The sequence below is a fragment of the Agelaius phoeniceus genome, chromosome 8, assembly GCF_051311805.1.
Source record: "Agelaius phoeniceus isolate bAgePho1 chromosome 8, bAgePho1.hap1, whole genome shotgun sequence".
Classification (NCBI taxonomy): Eukaryota; Metazoa; Chordata; class Aves; order Passeriformes; family Icteridae; genus Agelaius; species Agelaius phoeniceus.
Window position 1 is genome coordinate 36,476,343 of NC_135272.1, and position 18,304 is coordinate 36,494,646.

At 41.4% G+C, this 18,304-nt stretch overlaps 1 protein-coding gene across 4 annotated transcripts in view; it reads right to left on the reverse strand.

Moving 5' to 3' along the window:
* Nucleotides 1-18,304, reverse strand: part of JAK1 (Janus kinase 1) — a 70,874-nt gene that overhangs the window by 17,392 nt on the left and 35,178 nt on the right. For all 4 annotated transcript variants that reach the window (XM_077182629.1, XM_077182630.1, XM_077182628.1 and 1 more), the window contains 8 exons: nucleotides 11,737-11,813; nucleotides 10,763-10,961; nucleotides 9,372-9,495; nucleotides 5,676-5,826; nucleotides 4,495-4,658; nucleotides 4,046-4,379; nucleotides 3,006-3,179; nucleotides 336-493 (listed from right to left, as the gene is read on the reverse strand). In XM_077182629.1, the coding sequence (XP_077038744.1) occupies nucleotides 336-493; nucleotides 3,006-3,179; nucleotides 4,046-4,379; nucleotides 4,495-4,658; nucleotides 5,676-5,826; nucleotides 9,372-9,495; nucleotides 10,763-10,961; nucleotides 11,737-11,742 (1,310 nt within the window). In that variant the 5' untranslated portion in view covers nucleotides 11,743-11,813. The remainder of the gene's footprint in view (nucleotides 1-335; nucleotides 494-3,005; nucleotides 3,180-4,045; nucleotides 4,380-4,494; nucleotides 4,659-5,675; nucleotides 5,827-9,371; nucleotides 9,496-10,762; nucleotides 10,962-11,736; nucleotides 11,814-18,304) is intronic.

Here is an 18,304-nt window from a genome sequence, read left to right on the forward strand (position 1 = left end):
AAACCCCACATTCACTGTGAGAGGAATTATCAAAATTAAACTCCTGAAAATGCACAAGGGACTGAGAAGGTGGGCCCATAACCCCAAAATGCAGAAGGGACTGACCAGATGGATCCATAAACCTCAAAATGCAGAAAGGACTGACCAGATGGGCCCAAAAACCCCAAAATGCAGGAGGGACTGAGCAGATGGGTCCATAAACCCCAAAATGTACAAGGGACTGACCAGGTGGGCCCAAAATGCAGCAGGGACTGAGCAGATGTGCCCATAACCCCAAAATGCAGGAGGGACTGAGCAGATGGATCCACAAACCCCAAAATGCAGCAGGGACTGACCAGATGGGGCCGTGGCAGCCGTTGCTGATGTTGTGCTGGATGAGGGGAGGAGCCACGTCCGTGCACAGGTAGTGGTGGGCGTCTGCCGTGAGCCTGAAGTAGCCGTCGACCAGCGAGGTGAAGGACAGCGCCTCGGCGTGCGAGCCCAGCCGCAGCTCCTGCCGGCACAGCACAGCACAGGAGGCTTTGAGATGTCTTTGTGAGGCTCAAAAACATCTCAAAGATTTCTCCCTGAACCTTGGGGACGTGTAGGACCAGCTCATCCCCTGCTCTGAAGTGAAGGTTCTCTAATGGAATGGCAGCAAAGCAGAAAAGAGCCTAAAATTCCTGGAATTTTCACTGCCGGGAAGGCTCAAAGAGAAGAGCACACATGAGATGCAATAAGAGCAACATAAAGATGCAGTCACCCAATAAAAAAAGGATTTTTAAAAACAAATGTTAAAAGATTTTATTTTATTATCAGTCTCGTTGAAGGGTGAGACATAAGAGATGTAAAACTCTACAACATTCTATCAGAATCCATTCCTGCTTACAACACCTTATAAATGTTCTTCTAAATTAACTTTTGCCACATAATGCTGCTAATACTTCTAACACCAATCACTAATATTATTACCTATATTTTACCTATACTTCTACCTATATTTCACACAAATCACCTACATTTTACCTATATTTTACCTATATTTTTACCTACATTTAACACCAATCACCTATATTTTTACCTATATTTTTACCTACATTTAACACCAATCACCTATATTTTTACCTATATTTTTACCTATATTTTACCTATATTTCACAGCAATCACCTATATTTTGCCTATATTTTTACCTGCATTTAACACCAATCACGTATATTTTTACCAATATTTACCTATATTTAACACCAATCACCTATATTTTAACCTATATTTTAACCTATTTTTAACACCAATCACATATATTTTTACCCACATTTTACCTATACTTTTATCTATATTTCACACCAATCACCTGTATTTTTACCTGTATTTAACACCAATCATCTATATTTTTACCAACATTTTACCTATACTTTTATCTATATTTCACACCAATCACCTATATTTTTACCAATCTTTTACCTATATTGAACAGAAATCCCCTATATTTTTACCTATATTTAATACCAATGACCTATATTTTTTCCCCACATTGTCCTGCTACAATGCATCTTTCACAGCTCTAATTCTCTAAAATATCTGGGTCTTTTTGCAAGGCCATCTTTTGAAACTTGTTGAAATTTGTTTCTAGTTCAATCTCTCTCAACAATGTCATCTTTATTCTGTGGCATTCCTAATCAGCTCACTTTATCTCAGAGTTTGCACACAGATGTACAAAACTGTGGGAGCCTTCTGGCAGGTTTTGAAATCCTTTAAAATTCATTTTCCACATCTCCCCCTCTTTTTTTGGAATGTAAAAACTTCTTGGATGGTCTCATTTATCACTGGCTGCACACAGTGAAGTGCACAAGGCACTATTACTGATACAGTATATTAGTAATGCACTATATTATAATATATTGGTGTTGGAATGCTGGAACACCCCTGAAATGCTGGGATTCATGAGGAATATCCTTCAGCCACTTCTGGCCACAGGATGTTGGGATTTAGTGGCCATTCCCTGCCCTCCCTGTCACAAATTCTGGAATTCCTCATGGGATTTGTGAGGAAAATTCTGTGCCAGTGTGGACACAGCTGCACTTTGTGTTTTTTTTTTTGCTGTGCCCAGTGTCAAAGCCAGCACATTTGGTGTTATTTACACTCAATGTGTCCCTTAATTGTCACCTTGTGCCCAACCCCAGCCTGGCTCCCCATGGAAGGGAAAGGATCCAGCAGGGAATTAAGTGATCCACCGGGGAATTAAATGATCCAGCAGGGAATTAATTAAATGATCTACTGGGGAATTCAATGATCCAGCAGGGAATTAAATGATCCAGCAGGGAATGAAGTGACCCAGCAGGGAATGAAATGATCCAGCAGGGAATTAAATGACCCAGCAGGGAATGAAGTGACCCAGCAGGGAATTAAATGATCCAGCAGGGAATTAATTAAATGATCCAGCAGGGAATTAATTAAATGATCTACTGGGGAATTCAATGATCCAGCAGGGAATTAAATGACCCAGCAGGGAATTAAATGATCCAGCAGGGAATTAAATGATCCAACAGGGAATTAATTAAATGATCTACTGGGGAATTCAATGATCCAGCAGGGAATTAATTCAATGATCCAGCAGGGAATTAATTAAATGATCTACTGGGGAATTAAATGATCCAGCAGGGAATTAAGTGATCCACCAGGGAATTAATTAAATGACCCAGCAGGGAATTAAATGATCCAGCAGGGAATGAAGTGACCCAGCAGGGAATTAAATGATCCAGCAGGGAATTAATTCAATGATCTATTGGGGAATTAAATGATCCAGCAGGGAATTAATTCAATGATCTATTGGGGAATTCAATGATCCAGCAGGGAATTAATTAAATGATCTACTGGGGAATTCAATGGCCCAGCAGGGAATGAAGTGGCCCAGCAGGGACTCAAGCCCAGGCTCCAGGGAAGCTGAGGCAGCCCAAGCTGAGGTGAAGGGACAAAGCCTGAGTGAGGGTTTGAAATGCTCCTCTCAGCCCCTCCTGGCCATGCTCACCATCCTCCTGTTGTCCTGCTTGTTGATGCTGACTGTGGCCTCCTTGATGACGATGTGGGTGATCTCAGGGAAGTAGGAGAAGCTGTTCCACGTCTCCCGGAGTTTGTGCTTCTCCTCCTCCTTTTTGGTTTTGCCATCGGATTTTTTCTTCTTCTCTTTCTCTGTCTGGACAGGCTGCAAATGTATTTGGGATAAAAGCTGTGGTTAAAACATGTTTAGCACTGTGGTTTTGCTCTAAACCAAAAATTCATGCTAGAATAGCAATGTAAATTAATTATTTATCAGTTAGAATTATAGACAATAATTAATATATACTTAATAAAATTAATCTAAATTATAGAATAATAATGTAAAATACATAAGATAATGTATTGCAATACAGTTACTCTAAACCAAAAATTCATTCTAGAATAATGATATAAATTATTTATTAAGTAGAATTATAGAATAGAATTATTATAAAAATTATACAATTAAACTCAATTATAGAATATAAAATATAGAATGTATTGCAATACATTGACTCTAAACCAAAAATTCATTCTAGATAGTAATATCAATTCATTATTTATTAGTTAGAATTATAGAATATAAGTATTATATAAATTATAAAATGAATGTATAGCATAATATAAATTAATTATTAATTAGACTATAATTATAATATTAATTATAATATCAATGTAGACTCTATATTAATAATATAGTCTATAGAATACAATGTATTCTAATACATAGAATAAATCCATTTAATTCTGGGATGTTTTTCACAGGGTCTTTCATTTTCCTGGTAAAAGGGCTGCCCACAGAGGTTGTCCAGTGTCCAGTCTTGGATGAAAGTCCTGAGCCTGGTCTGCTCTTCAAACCAAGCCTCAAAAGGGGATTTGGCTGGAACTCCCTGAGCTCCTTCCAACCTGGATAATCCTGTAATCCTATAAAAGCCCCTCCACCACAAAGCTGTGTCTGAAGCCCACAGCCACCTTTCAGCAGCTGCTCTGTCCCAAAACCCCCTTGAATTCCCATTTCTCAAGGCTACTCACACTTGGCTTGAGCCTCCACTGGATGCCGTTGTTCCCTGTCACCATCACCTCGTACTTCTCGTTGTCTCCACAATTGAATTTATTCACCTCATTCTCAGCAGAAATCAGCAGGAACGAGGTCTCAAAGATCTCTGCCCCATAATATTTGGTCAGGACCTCCATGGTGGATAAATATTTCACCTTCAGGTCCCGAGGGGAGACGCTGTTGTTGCAGATGGTTTTGTTGTTGAACTCCTTGAGGAAATGCTTGAAAACGTTATTGATCCGAATCCTGGTCAAGAAATTCCTCTGCCTGATGGTCCTGTTCAGAGTCTCAGGGATATAATGCTTGTAACTGGGAGGAGAAGCAGGGGATTAAATTAAATTAAATTAAATTAAATGAAAGTGAATGAAATTCCTCCTGGGAGAGCAGCAGAGCCAGCAGGGACAGAGGATGGATCCCAGCTCACCTGATGTCCTTGGGAAGCTCTGGCAGCTTCACATTTTTCTTGATGGCATCGTGGGAGATGGCCAGGACAGCCATGCCCAGACACTCATTCTCTATCTCATGGACCTCCTGGTCGTTTTTGGGGTCTCGGATGGGTGCCAGGCCCTTCACTAGGTCATACTGGCCCTTAACAGAACAAAAAACCCCAAATTACCCAGTTGGTCTTTCCCAGAGTTTGTCCCTGAGCCAGGAATTCATCCCAGGATCCTTGGGCAAGGAGAAGCTGGAACCTCCTCCCCTTCTTTTATACACCAGCCCACCAAAAATTCACTTTTTTAAAATTAATTACAGAAATCACCATCTCTGGCCCCTTTTAGTACCTTCAATATTTATTTTCTGCTCCACAAAACCAACTTTGTGTGTCTGCTTTATCCCTGCCCTTCCCATCCAAAGCCTCTCCTGGATCCATCTCCAAGCCAAGCCTTGCTCTGGGACAGCCTGGAAAGTGTTTGGTTATCAAAGAGCACATTTCTGTGTCTTGTTGCTTTAATGTTTCCCTGGAATTCTCTTTCCTTGTGGTTGCCAGTGTGAAAATCCTGCAGGAATTCTACTCAGAATCAACAGTAAATCAGATTTCCTCCATGCATTGAATTTGCTCTTTCATCAACCTGAATTTTCCCGTTTTTTTGGTGAAATCTGACAGCTCCTGGTTTGAAAAATCCTTTGGAAGGCACAAGAGGAGAGCAAAACTGCAGTGAGGTTATCAATCTTTATCACCACGGGGTTATCAGTGAATGTTTATCAATCCTTAACACCACCCAGTAAAAAAACCTCAATAAAAGCACCCAGCCCTGCCAGATTCCCTCTGCTGCTGCTCCTCTCCAGCCCCAGCTCTGGGCAAATGTCCCACTAAAGGTGACTGAGAGCATTTAGAAACACAAATAACTCACTTTAGAAGAACATATTTATTAAAATAAACCCCTTTTGGGCTGGGAGAGAGGATTTGCTCCTCCCTGCAGCAAATCCTCTCCTCTCCACCAGGCAGCAGCAAAAAGCAAACCCTTTCCAGTGCTAACAGGATACATAATGTGTATTTTAGGAGCTGAAAAAGAGGCTTTTAAAGCAGAACCCCATCATTTTTATGGGACAAAAATCCCATCAAAATTTTATCTATGGGAATACAGCATCAGAGAGAATTCCAACCTGAGCAAACATGTATTCCAGGGAATTGGCATCCAGGATGGGGGTCCCTTCTGGGGCCAGCTTCTTGTCATAGGCCTTGGCCCTCCTGGGGGAGTGTCTCCACACCGAGGGCTCGCTCTCGCTCGTCCCGTGCCAGTTGGTGAAATAATATCTGCCAGAAAAGCCAGAAACGTGAAAAATCTATTGGGAACAGCCTCCATTTCTACAAGATAATCTGGGTTTTGGAAAATAAAGCAGTTCAAAGTAAGAACTGGTCAAACTTCTGCCTGAAGGTTAAGTAGTCCAACATTCCAGCACGTTCCTGGCCTGAGGAACTGGAGGAAAATATACAATTATTATGGATTATTAGGGGTTTTTCCTTTTTTTTTTTTTTTAGAGAGATGTAGCACCTCTCCTGTGAGGAAAGACAGATTTAGGAATGTTCACCTGGAGAGGAGAAGGATCCAGGGAGAGCTCAGAGCCCCTGGCAGGGCCTGAAGGGGCTCCAGGAGAGCTGCAGAGGGACTGGGGACAGGGGATGGAGGGACAGGACACAGGGAATGGCTCCCAGTGCCAGAGGGCAGGCATGGATGGGACATTGGGAACTGGGAATTCCTGGCTGGGATGGAATTCCCAGAGCAGCTGGGGCTGCCCCTGGATCCCTGGCAGTGCCCAAGGCCAGGCTGGAGCAGCCTGGGACAGTGGGAGGTGTCCCTGGGATGGGATGGGATTTAAGGTCCCTCCCAGTCCAAACCAGTTTGGGGACTGACATTTATAAAGCCCCAAATCTGCAGTGGTCAAGGCTGGAGTGGCCCAGCCTCAGTGCAGAGTCTTCAGCAAAATAAAATGAATGTTTTGAGTTGAGCTCTTCTTAGGCAGGAACTCCAACCCAAAACTGAGCCAGAAACTCCTGACAAGGACCAGAGGAGCCTCCAGGACTCCCTGGGCTGGGGCCTGGAGAGCAGAGCAAAGCAAACCCTTCTGAAACCCAGAGGAAATGACTTTGCTTCCCTGTTCTCCTGCAGAAGAGGAGTCAGAACTAATAACTGCAATTCTTCTGTTATTTCCTGAAAATAATCATGGGCAAGGCCTTGTGCATTGTTTGGGACCGAGAGGAGACTTTGCTCCTTTCCCTAATTAACTGCTCTGATTAACACCACAAAAACAATTGGGGCCCATTGTTTGAGGGATGGGTAAATCAAGGAGAATCTTTTCCTTGGAAAGCTCCAGGGCTTCCTGGGAGAGATTTTGGGGATTTCACTTCCACAACAGGAACAGGAACACGAATTTCCCCATTCCCAATGAGCTGGGGAGGGAATTGTGGCCCTGAGCTCCAGGAGCAGGACCCAGCCCTCCCTCAGGGCATCTTCCATCATCATTCACCATTATCTCACATATCTCTGTGCAATTTTACAAAATAAATTTAATCAGTATTTTATCATTGTATATAATATTCTATATATTATATTATATTATATTATATCATATTATATTATATCATATTATATTACATTACATCATATCATATTATATAATATCATATTATATTATATTACATTATATCATATCATATTATATAATATCATATTATATATTATATGAATTATGTTAATATTATATTTTATTATATATTACAATATTTATTATAATATTACATATTATTTTATTACATATTACATTATTTATTATAATATCATAAAATATTTTAATCTCTAAATCCATTCTTCATTTCCGAAATTAAAAAAAAATCCTCCAATCCCTACAAAAAACCAGAAGTTTACTTGTATTTTAACAAATACAAAATCTAAGTAAATTTCAATAAAAAATATAAAATTCTGTCAAGTACAAAAAGCCACTAACCACTCCACAAACAAAGAAAAACACCCACACAAAAATAAATTACACAAAAATTGCAACCCTTGTAATTCACCCATCTACATATAGTTATATAAAATTTACATAATTTTATAAAAAATTATAAACTTGAAGTTCCTTTATACAGATAAAAATCAGTAGTATTATAATTTTTTTTATAAAATAATAAGTAAATAAAATATAAAATTCAATAAATATATATCCAACAAATAATTTAAAATGTTATCAATGCAGTATTCATAATTCAAACAAGAGGGGGAGATGTTAAAACTCTACGTATTAAAAATTTTAAACCTTCTTTACTAAGAAAACACAAATCCACAAAATACCACAAAAATACTACAGGAACCCACAAACTACTAAAAAAATACTACAGAGGCCCACAAAATCCTACAGAAATACTACACAGATACTAGAAAAATACTATGGAAATCCACAAAATACCACAAAAATACTACAGAGATCCACAAAAATACTACACAAATACTACACAAACACTACAGAAATACTACAGAAATCCACAAAAATCCTACACAAACCCACAAAATCCTACAATCTGCTTCCAAAATCCCTCCAGAAAGGAAGTGGATCCCTTTTCCACAGCAAAACCCAAACCCAGCTGTGGAAGAGTTAAATTCTCCTCCTCTCTGAGTAATGACTCCAGGATATTACAAAATCCTGGGGTTTCTCATTTTAAAAAAAAATTCAATAAATAGAACTTGAGGCAAGTGAGAAAACCACAGGGAACTCAGAGAGTTTCTGTGAAAAGTCCTTTTAAACATCACCAAAAGTGCAGCAGCATCTGGCACTGATTTAGGGCAGAGGAGGAGAAATTCACACAGAAAACAAAAAGTTCTCAGCAGAGGGAGAAAAGTCAAAGCCCCACAAACATCTGAGCCCAGTCACGCCGTTCATTTTAGAGATATCATTAAAAAGGACATGACAAAAACCTATCAATGGAAGCAAAAATACAAATTATTCCATTTCTGAATTGTCAGGTACAGTTAATCCACTGGTCTATTAAAAAAATAAATTAAAAAAAAATTTAAAGTGTAAAATTTAATTTTTTTACAAATTCATTTCTGAATTATCGTGTAGAGTCAACCCACTGCTCTATTAGAATTTTTTTTGAAAACTAAATTTTTTTAATTAAAAATTTTAAAATTAAAAAAATTCATTTCTGAATGATCATGTACAGTTAATCCACCACTGTATTTTAAAAAAGTAATTAATTTTTTAATTAATTTTTTAAAAAATTTCATTTCTGAATGATCATGTACAGTTAATCCACCACTGTATTTAAAAAAAAAAATAATTAATTTTTTAAAAATTCATTTCTGAATGATCATGTACGGTTAATCCACCACTGTATTAAAAAAAAAATAAATTTAATTAATTTTTTAAAAATTCATTTCTGAATGATCATGTACCATTAATCCACTGCTGTATTCAAAAATTAATTAATTAATTTTTAAAATTAATTTTTAAAAAAATTCATTTCTGAATGATCATGTACAGTTAATCCAGTGCTCTGGAACACTTCAAATGGAAATCCATCCATAAAAGCACTGACACAAACCCCAGTGGTCTGGAGCCAATTTTCCAATTAACTTTGACCTTGCTCACTCCCAGTTTGGTGAAAACAACTTCTCGTGCTTTTCCAACTTTTTTTTTTCAAGATTAAACCCCAAAGATGCAAAGAAATCAGGAGATGCTTGAAGCTCCTGCTGCTCATCCCTCCTCTAAGCTGTGCAAACCCAGCTGCTGCTTTTGGTGTTGCCTCCCTGCTCCTTCAGGGAGCTCAGGAATGAATAAATCTCATTTTCCAGGTGTTCCCCTTACCTCATGCGATAATGGAGCCTGAAGGATGATTTTTCCTCCACCTTGAAGACCTGGTTTGGTGCATACCAGAGCTTTTTGTTCTCATCATACAGAGCAAAGAGGTTGTGGCACAGAGGGGACACAGCTGGCACAAAAAATACACAAATGGATGAATCACAAAGCTCCAGGGCACATCCACGCCCCAAAACACAAAAGCATAAAGCAAATATTGGATCATGAAAAGAAACTGATACTGGGATCAGCCTGAAACAAATATTGGGGAGGAAAGGTTGAGGTGGAGCTGTCACCTGGGTTCAACCTATGTGGTTTGGGGTGGATTAAACAGATATTTCTGCTCTTAAAGTGATCCTCAAACCCCCTCAAAGCCCAGGGTCTGAGCTCCAAAGAAATCACTTAAAACCTTCATTTTGTCCAGATCACAGAAAAGGGAGTTTTACCAAACCCCCAACTTTGTTCTCAGCTTTATTTTGTTAATAAATTCAACCCCCAGAGGTGAAAGGAGGTTTTGGCAAACAAGCAGAAAGCTTTGGTGGCTCCAGAGAAAGAAGCCAGAGAAAGCTTTGGTCTGCTGCAGCTAAGAACAGGCTGTGACACCAATGGGCTGATCTGCTTTAACTCTGGCACTTCCTCCATCCCAGATCTCTTTGGGATGGATGCTTCCTCCATCCCAGATCTCTTTGGGATGGATGTTTCCTCCATCCCAGATCTCTTTGGGATGGATGTTTACTCCATCCCAGATCTCTTTGGGATGGATGTTTCCTCCATCCCAGATCTGTTGGAATTCCTTGCCCCAGCTCTGGGAGCAGCTGCACCATCTGTGGGTTCACAGCCCCCAGAGAGCAGCTCCTGCACACCAACATAAACAGGTGACTGTTAAACACTCCTCACTGTGCTCAAACCTCTCAAAAAACAACAGCAGCACTCATTTGGTGAGGTTTGTCCTGCAGATTTCCAGAATTTCACCCATCCCCATGGAAGAGGAGCAATTAGGCAAATGAGCTGAAGGGGATTACAAGAATGAAAGAAAACATTTGAGAGCTGCAGGAAAATTCCTGCCCAGTTCCCCTGTTCACCCCTCACAGCAGCTGGGTGAGCTTTGGTGCTCCATGGGGAAAGAACCTCAGAACTGTAAATACAAAAGCCCAGTGGGCTGTGAGATCAAGCAGAGATGAAATCCACTTTTCCTGTGGAATTGCAGGTGTTCTCTGAGCCCCAGCCCAGAGGGAAGAGCACAGCACAGCTCCTGACACGTGAGGGATGCACACGAGGTCAGAGCAGCTTTGTGGGGATTTATTGGGATAGGGAGGCTCTTCCTCTGACTGACACACAGAGGATGCCTGACTCTGGCTGCTGCCATGCCCCTGGGAGCTGAAATAAACCCAAATACTCACAGCACTTCTGGGCAGCCTCAATGCACAGCTCCTCCGAGGTGAACTCGCCGCTGGAGTAACAGAGGGGGGCTTTGTCCTGCAGGTAGAAGAGGATTTCCAGCCCCTGGTGCTGAGCTTCCAGGTTGAGCTCATTTTTCTTGGTGCTCCTCATTTTTGCACAGAAAGCCATGGCTTTGCAATCTTCTTTTACGTTGAGATACTGGGAGTGCAGGGGGAAGAGCAAAGGGAAACGTGAGGGGAGTTGAGATTATCAGGACACAAACCCATCACTGCTGGCTGGGCACCAGCATCCTCCAAACCCTCAGGTGGGGTTTATCCAAAACCAGCCAGGTGAAAAGGGGAAAAAAGAAATGTCAGTGATTATTCTGGTTCTGGGAACTCTGCTCCATTATCATTCCCTTCTCTTCTGGTGGTGCCACAGCTTTCCTGCAAGGTTTCTCTTCTCAAAGCAGAAATAACTCTCACATCCTTCAGCACCTCCTTGGCTGGAAAACAACACTTGAGCCTGAGTGATTTAAACAGCTCATTTGATGTTTCCTTCTTTAAAAAGTCAGCTTCTATTTTTGCAGCCCCTTAACAGCAAAAGATTTCTCATTGTTTTCTCCCCTCTCACCCTTTGTGTTTGAAACTGCTGATGGTTTATGAGTCATGGTGTATTTTATAAGATTTATTGGCATTTATTTTTTATTACTACTTCTCTGTCTCTCCAGGAGGAAAGAGTAGCACTGAGTACATTTAATGCAAGAGCTTTTAGATTGCCAAGGATGCACAACAGGTTAGCTCTGACTCAAAAGAAAATTGCATTTTACACCCAGTGCTTAAATAGAAAGAGCAGAAAGTTATTTGAGTTATTTGGGTTCTTTGTTCCATGTTTTTCTAAGCTTTAGAAAGCCCAAACCACCAACTTTATAGTTTATGAAATTAATCCTCCCACCAAAAAACCAATTAAAAATGAACCCCCAAAGCCAACACACCTGCATTTATGTGCCTGTGGGATCCTCTACACAACTGAAATGGGTCTTCACTCTCCCCAGGAGAAGCTTCTCTCTGACTGAAAAAAAAAGGGAAAAATAAACATTATCAGGAATGGCTTTGTACAGCTGGAGGCACAAATGAAATGGTCAGGATGATAAAATTCCACCTGCAATCCTAGGGAACAGATAATAATAATAATAATAATAATAATAATAATAATAATAATAACAATAATAATAATAATAATAATAATAATAATAATAATAATAATAATAACTACTGAGACCTGGATCTGGCCTCAGCCAAGCCAGCCCCAGGAACCACCCAGGAGTCTGGGCACATCCACTGATCCCTTCTGACACTTTGGGGGCACGGCCTGAGATGCAACCAAATAAGCAGGAAAACCTTGGTTATTCCCTGGATTTCCCCCTGTTTGCAGTCTGGAACTGTTCTCCTCACAAGCCTCAGCTGTGACACCACAGGGACATTTTCCTCTGTGCTTCACCTCCTCCATGCCTTCATTCCTCACATTTTTCATTAGATATTAATTCCAATTTCACCAGATATTCATTCCAATTCTCTCCTGCTCTCTGTTTTTCCCTGCCCTCCCAGATTATCATTTAAAATGTGTCCAAAGTAAACCTGACAGTGCTGCTGCTTTGGGAACCCTCACCCATCACTCATCTGAGGCTGAAGCTTCCTCCTCTTCCAGCCTCCATCCCTCCCTTTCTCCCTCCACCCCATCCCTGCCAAAATGTGTTCCAAATAAATGTGTGTTGATTATTTTTGCTCCAGCAGGGTGAGTTAATCTGACCTAGCAGACTTTAGCAAATATTGCTTTAAAAGCCTGAGGCTCAGTCTGGGAGAAGTCAGACAGAGCCACACAACTTCCCTGGGGCTTGGGAAGAGCCCAGCAAACCTGATCCCATCCCAGAATAAAAAAAAAAAAAAATATTGAAGAGCCTGGCTCACATTCCCAATTAAATTGCATTTTTCTGCCATCTCTGCCACTTGAATGCTGAATCTGAGGTTCCAGACACATTCCTTTGGCAATAATATGGGGAACAAGAAATTGAGAGTGTAATATGCACACAAGCCAGGAATTATTTCTGCACAGCACTATAAAATTGAAATGCAAAAGTTGAAATCTATTAATATTATTAATAGGAATTAATATTATATTAATATCCTTTATATATAAATAAGTTCTAAAAATAATTTTATATTAATATTATTTCTACACAGCACCATAAAATAGAAATGCAAAAGTTAAAATATATTAATATTATTAATGGGAATTAATATTATATTAATATTCTTTATATAATAAATAAGATCTAAAAATAATTTTATATTAATATTATTTCTACACAGCACTATAAAATTGAAATGCAAAAGTTGAAATATAATAATATTATTAATAGGAATTAACACTATAATAAGTCTTTATATAATAAAGAATATTTATAAATAATTTAATATTAATATTATTTCTACACTGCACCATAAAATTGAAATAAAAACGTGAAATATATTAATATGAATCAATATATTATTTATAAAATAAATAATATTTATAAAATACTTTTTACATTAATATTATTTCCACACAGCACCATAAAACTGAAATGAAAAAGGTGAAATATATTAACTTGAATCTCATTAAAACTCCCTTTTAAATTACATAGAACTGAAGCTCAATAGATTTTAATGTCTGTGTGGGCCTAATGTTAAAAAGATTGTCCAGATGTTTTAAAATGTGAGGGGGAATTTAAAACCACTGCCTTTTACAGATTCATAAATCAAACTTCTTGTTTTTCAACAGAGCAGCTTTGCTTTGGTTAAAAGCTCCTACTCTTGGTTTTAGTCACAGCAATTCCCAGAATGCTAAAACCTTAAAGTGCTGCTTCATTTACCAAACCTTCTGGGTTTGAACCAAACAAACCACCATCCAACCCATGATTTATTATTTCCTAATGGCTTTCCCAGACATTCCCTGCTCATTGTCAGGGATTCACCTTTCAAAAATGCATTTTCACCTTCCAAAAAGGCTCCTTAGGGCCAGACAAATTCCTGCTCTGTCTGAGCATCCTTCTCCACACCTACACAGTCAAATGCTTCCTCTCTGAAAAGTGATTTCTATCCTTTGCCACTGTCTCAGAGCCTCACAAATTGTTATTTGTGTAATTTTTTGTCTCTTTTCTACCCCAAGGGATGTGCTCAGTCCCTGCTGCATTTGCTTTTTTTTCAGGCATATTTTAATTTCACTTCATTTCTCTTTCTCCCAGTGGAAGCAGCTCTTTCTGATGTACCCTCCAAAATATATTTTTGGGAATGCAGGATGGCTTTTCTTGAGTTCCCACTCCCCCAGCAAAGGCTTTTCCTGCTTATTTAAAATCCTGACCCACCCATGGCTGGCCAAGGGAAGCCAGGTGAGGAATTCTTTTCCTCACACACAGACAGAGCCCTCAGAAACCTCTGATATCACAAAGAATGATGAAATAGGGGGAGGGAAGTCTAAAGGTGGGCTGTTAATCAGTTTGGCCATTAATATCAGGACATTTGGGAGAGAATAATATTTGGTAAAAACTCGAGTTTTTGGCTATGATTTGCTACATTTGAAACCCAGCAGCTCCAGCATTTTTGAGGAAAAAAACCAGATGTACAACAGTATCTGTTAAACAACACCTTTAGACTAAGAAAAGGCAGATGCAGAAATTAAATTGAAACTCTGCAAATCTTCCTTGAGCCAGAAGGATGCTGCTCCACCAAGCCCACACTTCACCATAACCCAGGATCCTGGAAGCCAAATGCAAAGATGGAAGGTCCATTGCAGGGGCAAAAGTCCCTAAAATACAAATACAGGAAAATCCCAGCTAAAATGTGACCAAACCAAAACTCACTTTGAGGCATCATTTGCAAGTTCTTCCTCTTTTTTGCCATCTCAGCCAATCTAGTTTCACATTTCCTAACATCTTAGAGACTGAAAATTTGGATATATGAGCACATGCCATTTGTTTTCCACAGGATTCTCTCACCAAATGTACATTTTATTTGTTTGAATTATTTATTACTGTGTTTATTCTATGCTTTGATTCAGAGTGATCTCATCCCAGGCTGTTTACCCCAAAGCAGAATTAACAATTCCCCTTGGGTTTTTCTGCGCAATCCATGCTGTGCTATGACTGACCCACACTGTAAAATTGTGTTTTAAAACAGGGCCAGGAGGGCACAGAATGGAAATTTTCACCAGGAGTGGTCCATGTGCAGCAGAGTCCTCAAGAACTGAAAACCAGCCAGCTTCATTAGCATCACACTCTGATTAACAGCTATTAAATATTTCCATTTTCAGCTCTCCAGCTCTGAAAAGCAGAGGAGGGCAACTCCTGGTGTGTTCTGAGTGCTGCCCAAACCCAGCCATGCCCTGCTGCACCCTGAGGTCTCACCCTGCTCCTTTCCTGTGCCTTTCCAAGGCATTTTCAGCCACTTCTCTGAACTTCACAACATGTCACCCATGTGGGAAGAGGTTTCTCAGCCCTCTCAGAGAGCTGGGTGTTCATTTCCCACCTTTACTGTTCTGCCTGCAATGCCTGGGACAGATGCAGGAGCACACAAGCATCAAGTCCTATTTTTTTCTGTATTACCCACTCTTTCCAGCCTGGTTTTCCTTTGGATACAGACTGGGCTGCTATAATCACCAATTCTTCATGGTTGGTTGGGTTGGAAGTGATCTTTAAAGGTCACAACCTGTCTGCAATGAGCAGAGGCATCTTCAACTACGTTTTTACAGCTTAAAAATGTGTGCCTAATTCTCTTTCATCCCCAATTTCTGGTATAATAACTATCAATGATCCAATTCTTGGGGTTTACAACCAATTATTCTATCCTTGTATAGTCAACCCCAAGCACTTCCCTGCTAAAACAGAATCAATTTCCTTGAAGGCAAAGAAAGCCTCAAGAAACCTTCACAGAAACCTTCCAACAGCAACCTGATTTTTCTGTAATTAAGTTTTCATTACAGAATTAACTTAATTTTAATATGTTTTTCCTCACAACTATGTAAAACCAGCTTTATTGCTCAGGCTGATGCTGACGGGGCTGAAGGGGCATTCCAGTGTTAAAGCGATTTACTCGGACAATTTGTTTTTATTCCTGCCTAGGACACGGCATTAATGATCCTTTTCCTTCCTTGATGTTCTCCTCTCTGATCCCCGTGCCCAGGCAGCTTGGGGCTGAAGATGGGATGGGAATTCTCTGGAGAAGAGCCACGGTCCCTTCCCAGCAGAGCAGAGCAGAGCTCCGGGAAGCGCGGCCTCTTCCCGCTGATTCCAGCCCTTTCCTGAGGGGCACCTCAGTCAGACCCGTGCAAAAGCTTCCAGGGAAACCAGCCTGGCAAACACCCCGGGGCTTCTCACAGGAGAAAGTGGAAAGGGTTCTGCAGGGCTTCTTCCTGAGGGCTGACCCCAGCAGGTCACTGGAGCAGGATGTGGCAGCGCTCCGGATAAAGTTAAAACTTCCCTGGGATGAATTTAATGGGAATGAGGCACTGAGAGCGAGGAGCGTCACGCACAGCAGCTCTGCTCACACACAGAGAGGAGGGCTCAGCACACCAGCCCTGCTCACACACTGCAGGGAGGGTCACACACACCAGGGAGGGTCACACACACCAGGGAGGGTCACACACACCAGCCCTGCTCACACACACCAGGGAGGGTCACACACACCAGGGAGGGTCACACACACCAGGGAGGGTCACACACACCAGCCCTGCTCACACACACCAGGGAGGGTCACACACACCAGGGAGGGTCACACACACCAGGGAGGGTCACACACACCAGCCCTGCTCACACACACCAGCCCTGCTCACACACACTGCAGGAAGGGTGACACACACCAGGGAGGGTCACACACACCAGCCCTGCTCACACACTGCAGTAGCTCCAGAGCAGCACACGCTCAGCAAGAGCTGCATCCAGGGAATGGCTCTGCCTTCTCCAAGAGAGGAGAACACGCTGCAGTCAGGGTACAGATCCATGGAATGGGAAGAATGGAAAAGAATGGGGAATGGAAGAAAACCCACCCCAACAGGAGCCAAGTCTGTGCTGACTGGGAGAGCAGAGCAGGCCAACATCATCACACAGCTGGATGTTGAGGCACTGGAGCTCATCCAGAGGGGACAATGAGGCTGGAGAGGGGCTGGGAACACAAACCCTGTGAGGAACCCCTGAGGGAGCTGGGGGTGCTCAGCCTGGAGAAAAGGAGACTCAGGGCTGCCCCCATCACTGCACAGCTCCTGAAAGGTGCCTGTGCTCAGCTGGGGCTGGGCTCTTTCTCCAGCAGCACTGACACAGCCAGAGCACACAGCCTCAAGCTGCACCAAGGGAAATACAGGCTGGATATCAGGAAAAAGCTTTTTCCAGAAAGGTGATAAAGTTCTGGAATGGCTGCCCGGGGAGGTGGTGGAGTCCCCATCCCTGGGTGCGTTTAACAAAGCCTGGATGTGGCACTGGGTGCCAGGGCTGAGTTGGGGTGCTGGGGCTGGGCTGGACTCGATGATCTTGAAGGTCTCTTCCAACCCAGTGATTCTGTGAATTCTGTGAACTAACTGTGTGAGGACATGGCCAGGGCAGGCTGGAGCAGCTTTCCTAAGCAGCAAAAGCCACCAGGAAGGAGGTGAAGCAGTTTCATTGTTCACACCTTCCACATGAAGGTCTGTAACTGGAGAATTCCTCCCCTCTTTAACCAGGCAGGAGCCAGAGGGGTCACTTTATCCTGTTCTCCTGAGCCTTAAGATCACAGAGATCCCACCAAGCTGAAATGATGGATGAAGAAACCTCTGGGGACTCGTTATGCACCACCAGGCTCTCAGAGCTCCAAGTTCTCCTAAAAGCCAGGTTTTAATAAGCCAGAGTCCATCCCACCTCACCTTATTCATTGAACAGAATTCATTTATTCCACAGGTGTGCAGGTGGAGAAGGGATGGTCCCCAGGTCCCAGCTGTGCCATGCTGGCACCGGCTCCACTGGGTAATTCCTTAGACAATTCCATGTTGGTTTTCTTAGTTTTTACAGAGATGGGGTAACTGAGAGGAGTTTTACAAGATTTTATTCCATTATCAGTCTTGAGGGATAGTCAGACACAAGAGATGTAAAACTCTCAGTTTTTATATACAAATGTCCAAAACTGTATCAACTTTCTGTTAAATTTTAGAAATTCTTTACAAGTCCATTTCCCACAACCCCAAAGGAACTGTTTGTGCCCCACTGCTGCAAAACAACCTCCATGACCCACAGGTACTCCTCAACAAGGGAATCCCACATTTCACCGGTTTTTAAGGAAAAAGCAAGATTTATTACAACAGATTTTATTACAGATTTATTACAACAGCACCCAGATTTCCAATGGTGCCTCAGATCTTGTAAGAAACAAACCAGAACGAGCAACCAGCTGAGGTCCAGCAAAGCCAAGACTGGTGAGAAACGTTCTCAAGGTGTCCTTTCTGCACATGAGGAGCAATGAGAGGAGCTGCTGACCTACCCAGGAAATCAGTGCCAGCCCTGGCAA